The 18,470-nt window shown below is 39.4% G+C and overlaps 1 protein-coding gene and 1 long non-coding RNA gene across 2 annotated transcripts in view; both read left to right on the top strand.

Annotated features, from left to right (window-relative positions):
• Positions 1 to 18,470, top strand: part of LOC146472855 (uncharacterized) — a 117,889-nt gene that overhangs the window by 28,946 nt on the left and 70,473 nt on the right. The gene's annotated exons all lie outside the window — the stretch shown is intronic.
• On the top strand, positions 406 to 17,863 carry LOC146472864 (uncharacterized). Its single transcript, XM_085119094.1, has 12 exons — positions 406 to 508; positions 1,946 to 2,317; positions 2,751 to 2,999; positions 3,311 to 3,431; positions 5,560 to 5,631; positions 8,183 to 8,254; positions 11,279 to 11,350; positions 11,597 to 11,907; positions 12,113 to 12,394; positions 14,115 to 14,524; positions 15,089 to 15,161; positions 15,959 to 17,863. The coding sequence occupies exons 1-12, from the start codon at positions 439 to 441 to the stop codon at positions 16,090 to 16,092; spliced, it is 2,238 nt and encodes a 745-aa protein (XP_084975220.1). The 5' UTR covers positions 406 to 438; the 3' UTR covers positions 16,093 to 17,863.

Here is an 18,470-nt window from a genome sequence, read left to right as displayed (position 1 = left end):
GGCATTGTAGAATTTTTCCATCGCATCAAAATGCACTTTTTAAAAAAAAAAAAAATAATAAAATTGATGCTAGAGGCATAATAGGATTTTTCGCATCGCATCAAAACACACTTTTTAAGAGGAGATTTAAATCACAGTTCTAAAGCTCAGGAAAAAAATGTGACAGAATAAAGTTAATTAACTAGATGTTGGTAGCTATCTTTTATGTCTTTCTGATTGCAATTGTTCGCCAAAACAAAAGACCCTATTAATTTTAACCCCAACTTGTCATTGAAGCTGTAATCATCATCCCCGCAGAATGGAAAGCTTTACTCATGTAAATTTTTCTTGTGCTTTCTTTACTTTACTGCCCTGTTAGGTTTTAGTGATACCGGATGTTCTTTTTTTCTGTCGTTTTCAGTTTTCAGTTGCACAGCTCACACGTACTTCAGCAGTAAAATGGTTGAGAAAAGATTGCAGTTAGCCTATACTCTCTGGATTATATCTGTTGTCATGGGATGTGAAAAAGGTACGTGCTATTTTACTTTGTTTTATATTTGATGCATCCAACAGCGTTTTTTAATTAAAGAAGGACCCTTCAGAGCAGATAATGAAGATAAGTTTTTCGCGAGGAACAACATAAGGGTTTATCCTGTCGATTAATGAGATCATAAAAGAAAGTGTAGTTTTCTGAATGATCATTTTTTTTAGTTGACTTCAAAATGATGGCAGTTTAAAAAACGATTAACTAACTCTCTTTGGTAATTTTTCCAACTGAGGCAAAAGTGAATTTTCCTTTCCAAGGGCATGATACGCATCACCGTTTTTTTTATCTAAAAGTAACAACAAAAGAGATCATGAAAACGTATCGCCAGGATATTCTGAGGTAAAAGTTTTCTGTAACTGGTTTTCTATCTTCGGAACTGAAAGAATTGCATTTTGTCACTCATGTCCAATACACCCAATCTTAGTCGAATCGTCAGTAAGCGAAGACGAATCGACTCACCAGAAGTCAGGTCGTGAATAAATGCTTCGTAAGGTCGCTATCGATCGATTCGTTTGCCCTTGCAGTCGACCCGTCTTGCCGGAAGTCGATTCGCTTGCGGGAACCCGTCTTACCGGAAGTCGATTCGCTTGCGGGCGATGAGGGAGGGCAGACTGAATGTCGACGATTCGACTCGATTCGACTCGAATCGATCGGTTTGCCTTTGCAGTCGACCCGTCTTGCCGGAAGTCGATTCGCTTGCGGGCTATGAAGGAGGGCAGAAAATGTTGACGATTCGACTCGATTCGTTTGCCATTGCAGTCGACCCGTCTTACCGGAAGTCGATTCGCTTGCGGGTTATGAGGGAGGGTAGAAAATGTTGACGATTCGACTCGAATCGATCGATTCGTTTGCCTTTGCAGTCGACCCGTTTTACCGGAAGTCGATTTGCTTGCGAGTTATGAGGAAGGGCAGAAAATGTTGACGATTCGACTCGAATCGATCGATTCGTTTGCCCTTGCAGTCGACCCGTCTTACCGGAAGTCGATTCGCTTGCGGGCTATGAGGGGAGGGCAGAAAATGTCGACGATTCGACTCGATTCCACTCGAATCGCTCGAATTGATCGATTCGTTTGCCCTTGCAGTCGACCCGCCTTACCGGGAAGGTAACAAAGAAGGCAGGTAGAAAACCGTGTATATGCTCGTTCTTAAAGCGTTTGCGCGGTAAAGAGCGTGTACACGAGAAAGGAAATATACATAAACCTTCCTCGTTCTTAAAGCGTTTGCGCGAGAAAGAGCGTGGGGACGAGAAAGGAAATATACATCAACCTTCCTCGTTCTTAAAGCGTTTGCGCTAACTAATACAACTAATAATCTATTTCCCTGCGAGCTCTGCTTTAAGGAAAGCACTTCATCTATAAATTTTAATATGTTTGTTATCCTTTTTTGTTGTTGTTGTTTTACTCCATGTTGCATACACAGCTTGTGTTTCTTCTCCCTGCCGTGAAACCCTGAACGGAGTGAAAGGAGCCTTTAGTAAACCATCCTTCTCCTCACATACTGCCTGCGAAAACTATCGACGATGGAATATCAACGCTCCCCTTGGGAAGTATGTGAAATTGACTTTCGACAGTCTTCATGTAAGCGACATGGTTTGTCTCAACGACAGTTTCATTGCCGTGCGTGATGGTCTGGACTGCTCAAGTAGCATACTCGCGCGTGATTGTGACAAACACGCCGATTTTCAGATGCCCTTAAGTTCCAGTGGCAATACGATGTCTGTGGAGATTTTTGGTCAGTGGAAAGGAGCTGGCTTTAGTGCCCGTTACCAAGCTTTTGACCTGAGCAATGGTGGTAAGAACACAGTGCAATATAATATTTTATTAATCTTAAATAGCTATTATCCACGAGAGACCAGCTAGCATGATCAAAATAAAGAACAATTAACAAGGTTTTCCACGCCCGTGAAATCATTGGCCAAGAAAGGATAGATAACTGCAGTCTTCTGTAAGTAAGCGCTAACTTTTAAAGCGTTGCTAATGATACGACAAAAACCTGAACTCGGCTCGAAACGAAAAAGCATGAAGGCGTAATCGGGGAAAGAAGTTCAAACTCACCCGTGGGGCGAAAGGGAAAAATGTTTTGTGGTTTGACGTGAAAATTGCAGAATATCCTGTACAGTTGCCTATCGCTTCGTACGTGGAACAATAGCAAATGAACAACAATTATTTAAAAAAGTTTCTTTTTTTCATATTTTTTTTTTGTGTATTTTATATCATCACTCCAGTTGCTCCCTGGTTTGTCAGCACAGCATATTCAAAACAAGCAATACTCGTTGGCCAGGAATCACCCTTGTGGTGTCAAGCACGAGGTGCCCCAGCGCCGATAATTACTTGGTCAAAAGATAGTAACGTTTTACAAAACGGCACAAGTGTGATTTATAATTTGGCATCTAACGAAAAACATGGACGCTACGTTTGTGTCGCAAGTAACTCTTTTGGTTCAGTCACCATGAACATATCAACTGATGGACAATGTAAGTAATGGAGATATATTTTTCAGTCAGTTATACAGGCATAGGTCTTTTTCCTTATAATTATCGGATGTAGACGAGAGCCATATAGCTCTTAATGGAGAGTGCTACTATGATGTACTGCTAGTCAACAACAATGCTACCCACCGTACCGATACCCCTTGATGAAGGCTTTGATTAGTCAAAACTAGCAAACCGATGGCAACTGTCTTTAATTTACATTTGATATTTTTTTTTCTATTTGTGTGTTTTATTTGCCAATTAGATTAGATTTTTTTCTTTTTAGCTCACTATATCCGATTTGTTATTTTCAGATTGTTCCAAACAGTGTAATTGTTCTTTTGCCAAGGCAGCTCCATTCTGGATTCGTGTCAATTGCAGTGGTAGAAATTTGTCAACAATTCCACAAGACTTACCACGAGACACAAAATACCTGTGAGTATACATCATGCAGGAAAAATTCGTCCGTTCACTGGCTCCTTCACCCCACGTCTCGCACATCCTACACTGTTACAGTAAGTGTAAAATTCACTGAGTTCGTAGCAAAAAAGGAAAACATGCAAGCGTTGAGTACCCGCTTGGTTGAAACGAGAAGGACCAGGAGTCTTCTTAAGGGGGCACTGTCACGAGAATTTTGCTGTATTTTGGTAAAAGCAGCTCAAATCTTTGGCAAAGAACCTTTCTTTAATTGCTCTTAGAGTACCGGGAGGAAGAAATGAAGATATTTATAGGAGGAAGAACAACTCTCGACAGCTTTAGAGTGATTTTTCTAAGGTGCACAGAATGAACTTGAAAAATTTGGCCAGTTGTTCAAATTGCAATCCATTTCCATCCTAGCCATCTGCAGCAAAAGACAATCAATACTAGTTTCTATTTACTAGTAGGGTTATTGTTAACAAAGCTGAACCATTACTTTAATGTTTCTATGGATAGAAATCTATTTTTTGGCTATCAAAACTGAATCTAAAAAATAGTATCACTGCCCCTTTAAGGTTTTTCAAGTTTAGTCTGCTAATAATTAATTAAGGACTGATTACGAAACCTTGCCATGAAAACAATGGTGCTGCAATTTATGTTGGAAGGGCCGCGACCCTGCACAATCCTTTGTTTTAACATTCACACCACAGTTGAATATCTTAACAAAAACGTTTCGATTGGTCGGTTGCTCCAACACATACCAAATTGTATTGTTGTTTGTGCAGGGTCAAGGCCAAAAAGGCAAACAAAAACATATAACAAAGAAGTTTGTCAGGTTGCCTTTAATTAACTATGGTCTGCTGGACAACAGCTAACACAGCAACTAATCAACAACGTACTTACATGACACGATTTGTCTAAAGTTATGCTGTCCTGTAAACATATTTGCAGTTCAACGACAAATACTAGTAGATGGTGTTTTCAAAAGATAAGTGATTAAGAAAGTCAAAACGAATCAACAGGCCAACTCGGCTCAGGAAATAAATAACGAACGACCAATCCGTTAATGATGAGTTAAGTGCTTCTCCCAATTTGAACCTTCGAGGAAACCTTGCAAAACTGTGAACAATCACAGTCTTACGTTTCTTAGAAAACAGAAAAACACTTAAAATAAACTGAATTAGAAATTGAACAATTCTACCATTTCCAGGAAACAAGAGCCTAAGAACCTGGTAAAACAAGGATCATACCCTGGTTCAAGTCTGGTTCAAAGATCGGGGTATCCTGGTTCTTGAACCAGACTTACCAGGCTTGAAACCCACGTGCAAAGAGTCTGAGTGGTTAACCCTGGTATTCCAGCTAAGTCTGGTATTCCTGGTCTTGCAAATAATCCGGGTTGCTAGGGTATAACCAGGCTCCCAGACTTCAGTCTTGGTCAACCTGTACTGAGCGCTACCAGGGCTTAACCAGAATCTTAGGTCATTGTAAACAACTAACAACTAAATTTAGGGCGCGTTTTTTTATCCACAATTCTGGAATAAGAATGGTTGGTACGGAATGCTAGGAATAACTCGGATTGTCTGCATAAAAAAACGCCCGGAACGAAGATGTAAGGCATTTCCACCTGTTCTCGCAGTTTACTGCCGACGGAGAGTAGCCATTTTTCTTCATGTCGTCGGCAATCATTTGCCAAATCGCCCTTTTCTTGTACGAAACATCACTGAAGAAACCTCGTACTTTTGGTACAATGAAATTAGAAGCAATGTTTCATTGTGTCCAAAAGTGTAACCTGATTTTTTCTCCGGTAGAGACATATTTGAACCCGCAGCGCTCATCTCGCCGTCCGCCATCTTGGACTTTCATTCGCAACATTCTGTTCATTCCGCCCCTGGGAGCAGAATGGATGGAATGGCATTCTGTCCATTCCGGAATAGGAATGCGGAATAGAAAAACGCGCGCATTTAACATTCTAGCCATTCCCATTCCAGAATTGTGAATAAAAAAACGCGCCCTAAGTTTCCCAACACAAGTTTGTAATTGCGTTCCGGCATTGTCAAAAGTGACGGTTTCAAGAAAGCGACTAAATGTCTTTTATTGCCCTCTTATAACTTATTTTTCCAGAATACTGACAGTTTTACGTTTTCAGAGATCTTTCCAGCAACCAGCTTACAGGAATTAGTGGTGGTACTTTCAAAGAGGTTCGCAGTCTTGAATTTCTGTAAGTATGTATTCGTGTTACAGTCGATCCACGTCACGCGTGACCATTATTTTCCGAGAATGAAATAAACATTCGAAATCCTCTTTGTAATGTCCGGCATTTGAATCGAATGTTGGAATCGCTGGAAATCTTTCCGAAAAAGACGCATTAACGGGAAAAAAGGTTCAAAAATACTCAAGGGAAACAATTGTTATTCTCGAAATACTTAATGCTGTAATGTAAAGAAAAATTCATAGCTTTTATACCGTCAATAAACTAGGGAAATTTCTATAGGAACTCTGAAATCTCGTTGGCGATGTTCGAAACTGACAGGTAAATTTCAAAATTCCATTCAAATTTTAAAAATACCGCTCACGCGTGGCGTGGATTGGCTATAATTATCCTTCCCCTTGGCCATCTTAGCTTATTCTCATTACTATACAGGCTTGTTAGAGCCTTGGCTCACTGATGACCCAGGAGATCAGACGTGCAAGAAAATAGCATTCAGTTAAGATGAAAATCCGGGTATCTTATAACTATATTTTCTGATAGATTGTAAGTTTCGTTTCCAAATTCTTTTAATCTCGTTTTCGTGACTTCGTGACCTGTCTTTAAAGTAATCCCTCTAACCAATCACAACAGACGCGAACAATACAATAAACTAATTAGAAATCGAAGCAAATGCATACACATTGCGTCCGACAACGTAGGGAAAACGGGACGATTAAGTCTTGATTACTTTGGCCGTTTCTGTCTTTTACATCTAATTGATTGAGAAGATTAATGGCAGGAGTTTTTTAACCAACCTAAACCGTAATAAACTATCACCCTAGAAAACGCTAAATCAATTGCAAAAGCACTCCAAATTCTCGAATTTGCAGCTATCATTTTGCATTAAATTCTTTTTTAAAATAAGTAAAACTGAACGCACGCCATCTTAGTCTCACGCGCATTCTACAGCTTTTACATCTTTTTTTCGTTAGCACTTCCATTACTCCTTCCGGGAAGCTCAAGATCATAATGATGATATCTGAATGATATTGCACATTAGTAAAAAATGGATCATTGTATAATACAATTCCAGCGATTTGATTGGCTTAGCGGCCATGGTATATAAGCCATTATACCATGCCCGAGAAAAAAGCGAATTCAGCAAAATCTAGCAATATTTCTTGATTGTTTTTAACAAAACAATTATTCCACTCACGCTTGTTGGCTTCGCGCCTCGTTGGCTATCTATCATATCTTATTCGTGGAATAATTGTTAATTATAAAGTTGATATTCGGATAATTCACAATTATTTCACTCGCGCTTGTTGGATATGAGTCTATCATTTCATATCCCACAAGCGCAAGTGAAATAATTACCTAAAAACAATCAAGAAATATTCCTATATTCCGCATTCTGTTGATTCTCGGTTTGGTCTCTATCATGTCGCTGTCGTGCTAAGTTTTCTACGCAGTCCGATCAGCCTTGCAGAAATTTGTGTCATTTATATTTTTGGCTGATTAGATCTTTCACAGATCCTGCGTATACTTGCAGCATTTTCGTTGTGCAGTTCCTTGCAGATTGTTTGCTTTTATGTGTTTGGACCGTAGATCTTTTCAGATCCGATATGCTGTAGTTCTATTTAACATGGTTTGACCATGTACTTGTGAAGGAGAGTTTAGCTTTTCTCATTTAACTTATTGCGACAGCGACATGATATTTCAGTTCTTTTGTTCATTGTTCGTAGTCACGCGCTATGACGTGGACGGATGGGCCCATTCGAAATCGGCTACCACGTGCATTTGGCTGACAACTCGACTAGCGTTGGTTGTTCTACCTTTTGCTGTGCTACACCGTGCTGACGACGGCCAACCAGCTCGAAACAGCTGTCTACGGTTGCCGCATTCTGTTGATTCTCGGTGTGGTCTCTATCATGTCGCTGTCGTGCTATGTTTTCTACGCAGTCCGACAGGGGCTCCCAATGGGAGTTTTCTCTCAGATCCTTTGAAACGCTATTTTAGGCTATCTGGAGTGCCTTTAAAGTTCTGTAGATTCATTTAAAGCTGCGCTATAATTTTTTTATCTCTTCGGTCATTCTAGGGGAACTTGAGTCTTTTCGAAATTACTAGGGCATTTTTGTCCATTTCCCAAAAAACTTAGGTCTTATTTCCTTTCCGAAAATCTTAGCTGACCTTTTTTCGGTACTCGAAACGACATTTTTATCAATCTGAAAACACCAGGCTTTAAATTTCCCACATCACGAAAGTTTGACGCGAAAATTATTTTTAGAAAATTGTAGGGGATTAAGGCCTTCCGAACAGATAATTTACCGAAACGATCCGTTGGGTGCCCCTGGTCCGATCAGCCTTGCAGAAATTTGAGTCCTAGATATTGCGAATACAACCAACCAGAAGAAAATTTATAACTAATAGTCGCTGTTTCTCCGGCATGGTATAATGCATGGCTCACATACCATGGCCGCTAAGCCGATCAAACCCCTGGAATTGCATTATACAATGATCCAGTTTTACATGTAATAAGATTGGATATTAAAATGTTCTTATATGGTTTATTTTCTCTTAGTGACCTTTCCAATAACGACCTTAGGTACTTTGGCTGGTACAGCTTCAGTGACCTCGAGAATTTGACTACTCTGTAAGTAAAGATTTCTCGCTCGTTTACAACAGCGTTACAGCAGCGGCTCTATACGTTGTTTAATTTGCGCCATCCTCCAGTCGTTACTAGGGACTAGGGAAGCACAAAAATCGCAATTGTGACATCAAAAGGAGCCGTTTACTTTGCCTCAGGGAGTCGGGATTAACTTAGCAATTTCTTAAAAGATCATGTCAGGGAGGGGGGGGGGGGGGGGGAAGCTACCTTCGGTTTTGCCGCTTTTCGGTTCTGTTCACTCTAGCATTGTTTCTTTCTTTTTATTTCACACATGGAAGACGTCCTAGCCGATTTGGAAATATATGTAAATATCCGGCCGAAATGGATAAATATTAAGTTGAGGATCGCTTTCCATTTTCTTTCCGCGGTAGTTAATTCCTGGTGATCATGAGAAATCAAATGGAAAGGCGATGTTTTCCACCTGAGATTTTTCGAGAAAAGGGATACCTGTTTCATGGCAATAGTACAATGCTCCTTCATGAAATTAGCAGGGTTTTGGGGGTAGAACTAATCTGCGGAACACCCGCGGAACCTGCGGAACCTAGAGAAATAACTAGTTTTTTTGCAACTTACATACCAGGTATAAGGTTACAGGTGATTTCATTGCTGTGTATAGACCCGGATTTTTTTTTTTTTTTTTTTACATGATTCGACCAAGAGAAAATGAGATTTTCTCCTGATACGACAGTATGATTCGACGGTCATGATTCGACCGAGAGGTTACCAAGCTCATCGATGAACTCGCAAAATCACGAAGGTTCTGCAAGAAGACTTGAGGTGGCGGGTGATTTATTACCAATAATTTGTACGGGAACTCGATAAAGGAAACAGCCAATGTTCTCTTTACGAGTACCGCATTTGCTTTAAAAATCCGTAGATTGTATCGGCAACGTGGCGAGGTGAACCGAAAGAGAAGAAAAGGACGGCAAAGAATCTTGTCTTGTAAGCTCGTGTTTGTTTGAGTGTTTTGATAATAACGAGATAAGCCTCAACCTTGTTCGGTATATAGCAAGCATTTTTCGGCCGTTAACTTGTTCGGTTTTTATATACCGATACAGATTCGGCCGTTATCCCAATTGAGTTAACGGCCGAGTCTCGATCAGCACAAAGAATGATCAATCAATTTAATTAATACTATATACCGAGACAAACTCGGCCGTTATCCCAATAGACTTAACGGCCGAATCCCTGTTTGTTTTGTTTATGTTTGGTTCCTTGAACAATATCTTGAACAATATATGCTTGCATAAACGTTTGTTTGCCTGGTATTGGAACAGATAGAGAAAACAAAGTTTTAGAGGCGATGATAAGGAGCAAGCCGGAACTCTGTATGGATTAATATATACCTAGACCGGTTTCATGCCGTTACAGGGACCCGGCTTAGCATTGCAACAACGTGTCGATCGATTCTGCGCCTTGGTTTTATGTACAAAAAGGCACGTCTAACTCATTATTTTTCCTTTGTTTGAAGTCGAACAAAGTTTGCAGTTACACCAGAGTATACAAAAATTATTTCCCTCAAAATTCCATCTCTTCTAGTATATGCTGGTATATGAAATGGCTGGTCACCGTTGCCAAACGTTCCAAGCTTATTGTTTTGCTTTTCTGAACTTCAGCTGAGGGTGATTGCCAAACAGAGAAATGAATTCTCGAGGGCAACATACTGTCGTTTTATGGCTGATTATACCACGACAAATGTTATTGCCGTCCTTTTCTTCTCTTTCGGTTCACCTCGCCACGTTGCTGATACAATCTACGGATTTTTTAAACAAATGCGGTCCTCGTAAAAAGAACATTGGCTGTTTCCTTCATCGAGCTCCCATACAAATATTGGTGATAAATCACCCGCCACCTCAAGTCTTCGTGCAGAACCTTCATTAGTCTGAAATGTCAGCCGTCTCCTCCCCCTAACCCGCTTAGGGGGAGGAGACGGCTGACATTTCAGACTAAACCTTCATGATTTTGCGAGTTCATCGATGAGCTTGGTAACCTCTCGGTCAAATCATGACCGTCGAATCATACTGTCTTATTAGGAGAAAATCTCATTTTCTCTTGGTCGAATCATGTAAAAAAAATCCGGGTCTATACACAGCAATGAAATCAGCTGTAACCTTATACCTGGTATGTGAGTTGCAAAAAAAAAAAAAAAAAAAACTACAGTTGAACCTCTCCACAACGGCCACCTTGGGGACAGAAGAAAGTGGCCGTTGTGGAGAGGTGGCCGTTATGGGGAGGTAGGGGTGTAATATGACACCTTTTTATTTTCGGGAAGTACAACATGTTTATTGTGCCAAGTTCGTCCTTACTGTGGCCTATAATAATATAAATCCAATCTTAAATAATATAATAGATAAAATACACAATAAAACGTAAATAATGTTTTGAAACAAAATGTTAACAAGACGAAACGAGCAAGGTCCGCAACATTCGCTTTATTATTGTAGACAATTTATGCTTACTGCAGCATATAAATGGAACACAGTCAAAATACGTATATCATTAAAACGGATACAGAAACGTAATGTTCCGAAGACAAATGTCGATTACTGCATCAGTTTATAAAAAAAAAGTTTTTACAAAAAAGAACTGTACTGGCCGTTATCGAGAGGTTATTTTGGCAGTTGGCGACGCACTTTAGTGACCGTTGCCGTTGTAGAGAGGTTTAAACAAGAGCTAATGTATGGAGTGTCCGCCGGGACAAAAAAATGTGGCCGTTATAGAGAGGTGGCCGTTGTGGAGAGGTGGCCGTTAGTGGAGGTTCGGCTGTAGTTATTTCTCTTGGTTCCGCAGGTTCCGCGGTTCCGTGGTCTCCAGTTCCGCAGATTAGTGCTACCCGGGTTTTTGTCCAAATTTTCAGTAGAAAGGATCGTTTAATTTGATTTCCTCTTGGAACAGTCGGTTCTTCCATACAAATTGGAAAGCAATCTAGGTACATATAGGTCTCAATTTTTAACTCAATTTCATTATCTTATCTGACGATTTTCTGTCTCTTTTTTTTTTTCTTTGCAGGTTTTTACAAAACAATTTTTTGAAAAGGATTCCATTATATACGTTTAAAGGTCTAAGAAGACTCAAACGTGTGTATGTTTTAAGACTCTGATTTCTCGACTAATACCTAGCTGAAATTCAGGACAGGTCAAAGCAGTATATGTAACTATTTTTTTGCAGCAATTCGTATACTGACTTTTCTTATGTGAACTAATAGCAGGAAAGCGTACACGTCTCTGTGTTGCTATGTTGGAAATCCGACTGTGGTATGAATAAAGTTATAAAAATCATATTCGCTTTAAATTCACAATATAACCCCAGCTCCTCATTTGATCGCAGGAGAATGGACACTTCCTCCCTGTGTTGCTACGTTAAGAAGTTTATTGCTAACGTGATCTGTGAGTCTCCACCGGGAAAGAGAGATGTCTTCTCTGAATGCAATCGCATGATCAAGGACCTAGGCCCCAGAATCAGCATCTGGTTGGTCGGTATCCTTGCCGTGCTTGGTAACCTGGCAGTAATTGTCTGGCGTCTGATTAGGCGTGATGACCACCCGGTTCAAACCTGTCTTTTGACAAACCTCGCGATGTCTGACTTCCTCATGGGGGTGTATCTAATGATAATCGCCGTTGCTGACCAAATATGGGAAGGTAAAACTTGTCAGCTGTTATACGTTCGCTGAGCGTTTTCTCTTTGTTCTTGTGTTTGTGTGTGCATGCACATTTGCTCACTCTGAGTTACACGAACTTTGGAATATATAGCTTAATGCACCAGAAGGTGAATATTTTCGTAATTGAAAATTCCAATTCAGCCACAATTGCCACAATTGATTTAACTGATAGGTATTTTCAACAGGCGCTTACTTCAGCTACAATCTGGAATGGCGGTCAGGAACTGTCTGTAAGCTGGCTGGCGCTTTGGCCGTGCTGTCGAGCGAGGTCTCGGTACTAATGCTGACTGTTATCACCGCTGAGCGGTTAATCAGCATCGTCTTCTCATTAAGGATTTCTCGTTTGACGTTAAGAGGAGCTTATTTGATTTGTGCTGCAACATGGATATGTGGTGTTGTCATCGCCTCCGTTCCAGCGTTTGGCATTGCCTACTTTTACAATAAGAAGAGGAAATATGGTTTTTACGGTACAGTATTTCCTCCCATTTTTGTTTCAAAACAGTATGTGAGAAAAGACGCCAATCAAAATGATCAATAGCAAGAGAAAATATTAAAGGGAACCGAGAGGGAGACCCCCAGTATAGCCACTGGGATATGTGAATTTCACTTAAAAACGCCTGTAAATGCCACTTGGGAAAGCCATACTGAATATTTAACAACCGCCATTAGACAATGCCATTACACAGCCTTTTTATCTAACACCGGTTTCGGTTCTTGAGCCTAAAACTTGCGCGAATGTCGAAAAGAATTCTTACTCTAACCGCTTTTAATTTAACAGAAAAATGTTTGGAGGCATTTTAAAGATATCTCGATTTATGCAAAGTAGGAACTTTTTCATTCATTTGCGCTTTATTTAAACTGTTTTCAAACATAAATATCTTAAAATCGGAGACACCCACGAAGGTCAATGCATATTTGAATGTTTTGCCACGAGAATAGACCTTTTAACAAAAAGACGAAGTGTCAAGTTTTATTTTGCCAGAGCTATTGGTGAAAAATGCGGCAATAAACGAAATTACCCCGTAAAAATTTATTCATTATTTACTTGAAAACGCTCTTACAGATTTGTCTCTAATTTCGCCTACAAGTTGTCTAGATTGAGTAGTTTAAATCCCTAAAGTTTTGTTATAAAGGGTCTGAAAAGATTTCGAGATAATTGACAATGTTTAAAATGATAGGATATGCGCTACCGTTGCTATGGTAATAGTTGTTGCTTTGAAACCGATGAGAAAATTAACTTTGATCATATGTTGAAATGATGATGTAGTATGAAGGAGATCGAAGATTATCTTCTATGCGAGATTGTAATTTCAAAACTTCCACCCTAAGTCCAGAAAAACTGATGCGAGCCTCCTTAAGTAAAATTCACATATTCCAGCCAACGCCCCTCTCTGTCCCCTTATTTTCTCTTGTCAATAGTCTATGCTTGATATATTTATGTTCAAGGCTGTTATATCAAACAAACACAAGTTTCACCATGACTGGAAACCGCGACTTCTTATCAAAACTCTCTAGCTAGTTTTTTTTTTTTTCGTCTGTGTCCGGGGTGAGGTGGTGGATTCCGCCCCAACCCCACCCCCTCTAATTCCTCTGAAAGTATAAATATTAGGACAATGAAACTTGGAGAATAACTTGAATGTACAAAGATATTTCCTTTGAGGTTCGAAAAATGATTTGATGACGTCATATGACGTCGTAATTACATGATTGATTTCCAAATGGTGTCCAACTTGTCTTTCTGGGTTTCCCAAAACTTCAGAAACCGCCAAAATTCACCAAAAAGCAATCAAAACTAGTAGAGGAACACTAAAGTGAGGTAACAACATAAACAAACTGTAAGAAAGGTAACTGTTCTTTATTAAAAAAATATACCATTCAAAAATCTTGTTTACTATGATAAGATAAAATTTAATGAACACTGACCTACCACACCAGTTTTTTTTTTCCAGATAAATTTCTGAAAAAGTCACAAAGTTTGATGGTGATATCGAAAATATTAGAAACGTCTGCGCGGAAAGAATACCCCCACCCTCCACCTTTCCCTACTTTAGACGAGATTGAGGGTCTACAGCGTGGTGAAAAGTGCAAACGCTCGTTGTCGTTCGACTAAAAACTCTGAAGACCTCTCAGTGACATAAAATGGCATTACATTTCAGTTTCACTATGTGTAACGTTTTTCCCATACAGGTCGTTCCTCGGTTTGTCTTCCTCTTCAGTTATCTGAAGAAAGACTGGCAGGCTGGGAGTATTCAGTTGCTGTGTTTATCGCTTTGAATCTCGCAGCATTCCTCTTCATTCTGGCAGCTTACATCGCCATTATTCTCAAAGTCTTCAAATCACAGCGCAGGGTCAAAGCTCATGGAGAATCACAAACGAATTCCACGAGCCTCAAAAGAGAGTCCACCCTGGCACGAAGAGTGTTCGCTATCATCTTAACGGACTTCAGTTGTTGGGTGCCTGTTATAATCTTGAGTATTCTTGCTCTTATTGAGAAATTCTACGATCCTCACGGAAAGGTTTACGTGTGGTTTGCAGTGTTTGTTCTGCCGGTTAACTCCGCAGTCAATCCTGTGCTCTACACTTTTTCTACGCCCAAGGTAGGAATCAAGCGACCGATTAGTTGTATGCGTCTTCCGGCGACGGTATTGATCGGCCACTATTTAAATCTAATGCAGCACTGGTGACTAATGCAGTAATTCAAGGGGATTACTTAAACATATTAGGAACGGAATGTGCAGATGAGGTCAATCCCCAAAATTCCCAGGGCCTAGAAATTAATCTTCACATCTCTCTGCACAGAACTCCTCGAATCAGTTGACAAAATCGCTCGACCCGAAAGAAGTCTTTCCAACCCAAAACAAGTCTCCAATTGCACACTTCAACCCAACAAAGGTCTTTGCACTTCCCTGAAACTGTTCTTTTTGAACCCCCCCCCCCCCCCCTCCCCCAGACACACACACACTCTTTTCCTTCCCGAGACAACTGCTAATCTTTTATTTCTCCTTTGTCACATAACCACAAACGACAGTTTGACTGGACACCAAAACATGCATCACTTAACCAAGAGTATGCAACCAAAGGGGGAGGTTTAGGAAGTACCTCTATGATTGCTTTGAGTTCATTGTATTTTATTTGTTTTATTATATCTTTATGAACATTAGGTGAGAAGTTTCCTCAAAATCTGGGCCTTGAATCTCTTTTGCTGTCTCTGCCGAAGAACTTACAACTTGAATGGTAAGGATGGCCCAGCACTTTATTGCTACGATATTCTCTTAGCTTGAACCGGCATCGTAAATGCCAATCTTTTCCCGAGTGTTTGCAACCTTAGGTTTAACTGCTACAACACACATTTCTCAACCTGCAATTGTACATGGAAACTAGCCAACATAGTCCCTTGTGGATCCTGCTCGTTTAGGCCTTGATTCTATCTTTACACAGTGTCCGCGTGATGAAATCACTTAATCCCGTCTCGGGATTCCGCAGTTATAGGCCTGGGGCCAGATTCATGGCCAGGCCTTCCTAAAGTTAAAATCTATCTTAAAGGGGAAGTATTATGCAAATTTCCTGCATTTCAAAACCCAAAAATGTTTTTCTGTCAGCAGAAACAACGAAATAATTGTCAAGTTTGTTATAAATTATTACCCTCGTGCAATAAAACTGTCGATGAGTGCCTCTGGCCAGACACAGAATTAGTCGGAATGGGCGGAAACTTGAAAAATTTTAGGCTAATATCTTTCAAGTTCTCGCATTTTTGCTTCCAAAATGCGCTAGAACAGATCACGAGTTGTTCACTTCAAGAAATGAGTTGATTTCTTTCCTCTCGTCATTCTAGAATTATTTGGCAGCTGATTGCAGGTCTTGTTTGATCATTTTTAACAAAAGATATGAAAAAAACCTATGATACTTCCCCTTTAAGTATTGTTTCTTAACAAAAGTCTATTGTGGACTTACAATACACTATGGTCAAATTCTTAAGATACATCTTGACTTAAGAGGTGGTCGCCAACTGTTCCGTGTTCTACTTTTTGCAGCTTTTACTAAAACATTCAACATCCAAGACACAAGAGAAAGTGTTGTTGAAAGGAAGTTCTCGTTCATGATGGAGGAGGTGCAGCCCAGCAACAACAACGTTGGCGGAGAAGTCCATCCACAGAACGATGCCTAAGTGTTCTGTTCCTTTGCCGGTTAAACGTTTAGTACTCTGATTACGAAGATACTCCTCGATCGTGATCTTTTGAAAGTTCTTTAATTAATTTCGGAAAGTTTAGCTAAAGCTAACACTCGTACCTATTAATCACGAATTGTACTCGAGGTCGTGCGATTTCCCATACATATCACGAAGTCATAAATATGTCCGCCGGCATAATTTTCCACCGCACGCTACTTAACCGAAAATAGCATAAAAGCCGTCTTATATTGGCATTCATCCGAATTTGAAATTTTACTGAATAAATCACCCAGCATTCCATGCGCGCCTAAAATGGTTTTCAACCGGCTATTCTCATCATCACAGAACCAGGATTTGTACGATTTTATGATTTTTAAACTTTTTTTTCAAGGATTTTACGAAATTTTCTCTAATATTCCTTGGAATTTCTTCCTTAAAAATTTAGTGCACTAGCACAATGTGAGATATTTTCCATGCATATACTACGGCGCAGCCAATTTAGTAGGAGAATATTTACAGGCATACTTGTCTGTCACTGACGATCGTGCCAACATTATTGCTTATGATAGCGCGATGTTGATAACAATTAAATGTGTAACGTCTCGAATGTCCTAGTAACACAAACAAATAGTTAAAATAAGAAAACAAACATATACTAGTACGTGAGTGTCGCGAAAGTTTAGTTTGATCAGGTGCCAAGGTTTGAGAGTCGATTGATTTATTGCTGGGAGATGATTGCCCAGGGCGATAAAATCTGTGTATTAATAATGTGCTTGTTTTCAGACAATTTTATGCATGTCACGTTTGTGCGTGTACCTGCTTTCAGTTGCAGCGTCATTTTTACTCAACGGAGCTCAGTAAAGTCAAACCTGTATTATGCGGCACGCATCGTATCAAGAGGTCAGTTGTAAAACTCCCGAAAATTACTTCCCTTAAATTACTGTAACTTTGACGTCTATTAAACAGCCACCTCTAAACGGTCACTCAAGCGCTCGCTGTCACCCTTTACTAAGTCTCAACGAGCTGTTCCTATAGTTTTGAACTGTTTTTAACGGTCAGTTTGAAAAAGGAAACCACTAAAATAGAGTAACGAAAACGAATGTTTGTATTTCAGTTTTCAACAGAAGAAAGGTAATTGGCCACCGTAAAGAGATTCGAGTGCTATTTATCTATTTTCAGTAACAACTGACTGGCCTGCCAAGTAATTTAATTTCTAACGACCTACAATACCAACTGTAGCATCTTGGCATTAATGTTTTATTAGTCTGTTGTTTTAAAACTATGTTCTCCTTTGTCATACCATTTTATCGCTGCAGTTTCCTAACTGAGTAAGCGATGTTGTCAGTGTGTGTTGTGAGCGCTTTACAGCATAAGCTGTCAACGTACTAAGTTGTCAAATAAATGTTATATAAAATGGCGTTTTATTGTTTTTGACGTGAATTCTGTGCAACCTGTATTAAGCAGTCACTAAGCCATTCCCCGAGGATGACCGCTTAATACAGGTTGGACTGTATTTATCCTAGCAGAAAATAAAACAAAATAATTACGACGTCCTCTTTATCTGACAGTGTTTTCGTGCACTGATAAAATATGACAAATAAACGCATGTGTATTGTCCCAAGTTAGCGAAGCTTGTGTTCTCTTCCATTGAGGCATATTCAGGATAACACCGTCCTTGAAATCTTCTCACGTATCAGTCCAACTCCAAAGATTTAAAATAGGCCGATAGGCTTTGTCTCGGCCGACTCGATATTTCTTGGTGCTTGGCAAAGACATCAACAGCCTTATTTACTTGAGTATATTTTGAAAATGTTCAGAAAATCGTTTCGTTTTTTTTTACTTTTGAATACTTACGTGCTTGACACTAAAACGAAGGTTTTCAATGTATTTGTTTCTCGAAATACACGAATTATATCTCCCATGCAGAAATACGCCGAAAACTCTAGAAAATCGACCATCTGTTTGTACTCATTTGAATCAAAATTAAACAAAACAACCTTATCTCTCAGGTTGTTTTATGGGCTCAATGTTATCATAGATTTCCTGTATAAATCCGTTTTTTTTTGGCTAAATACTTGATAAGAATTTAGTTTAAATAATTATAACAAGTGAAAATTGTTGTTTTCTTTTTTCTTTTTAATAGAAATTGAATCATTTTTCCTATATTTAAAACCCAAATAAATGTACATGACAATTGTCTTTAATCCCTTAAAAGCTTTTGTTTCAAAATTTAACCTTTTTTGCTTTTCTTCTTCAATCTTTGTAAAAGAAAAAAATATATATATTACCAATGCGAAAATTTTATAATGTATTGGACCATAAATATATATACCAAACTGCAGATATTGTCGTCATGACAAAATTAAAGCAATATA

This window comes from Pavona decussata, unplaced genomic scaffold, assembly GCF_977016875.1.
Source record: "Pavona decussata unplaced genomic scaffold, jaPavDecu1.1 SCAFFOLD_96, whole genome shotgun sequence".
In the NCBI taxonomy this organism is placed as follows: domain Eukaryota; kingdom Metazoa; phylum Cnidaria; class Anthozoa; order Scleractinia; family Agariciidae; genus Pavona; species Pavona decussata.
This window is presented reverse-complemented; position numbering and strand designations above follow the sequence as displayed.

What these genes read in the sequence shown, in the direction of transcription:
- LOC146472864 (XM_085119094.1), top strand. Translation starts at nt 439, where the DNA reads ATGGTTGAGAAAAGATTGCAGTTAGCCTATACTCTCTGGATTATATCT. An exon ending in TTTTGACCTGAGCAATGGTG is followed by an intron (nt 2,318 to 2,750) that starts GTAAGAACACAG and finishes TCATCACTCCAG; the next exon opens with TTGCTCCCTGGTTTGTCAGC. An exon ending in CCACGAGACACAAAATACCT is followed by an intron (nt 3,432 to 5,559) that starts GTGAGTATACAT and finishes TTACGTTTTCAG; the next exon opens with AGATCTTTCCAGCAACCAGC.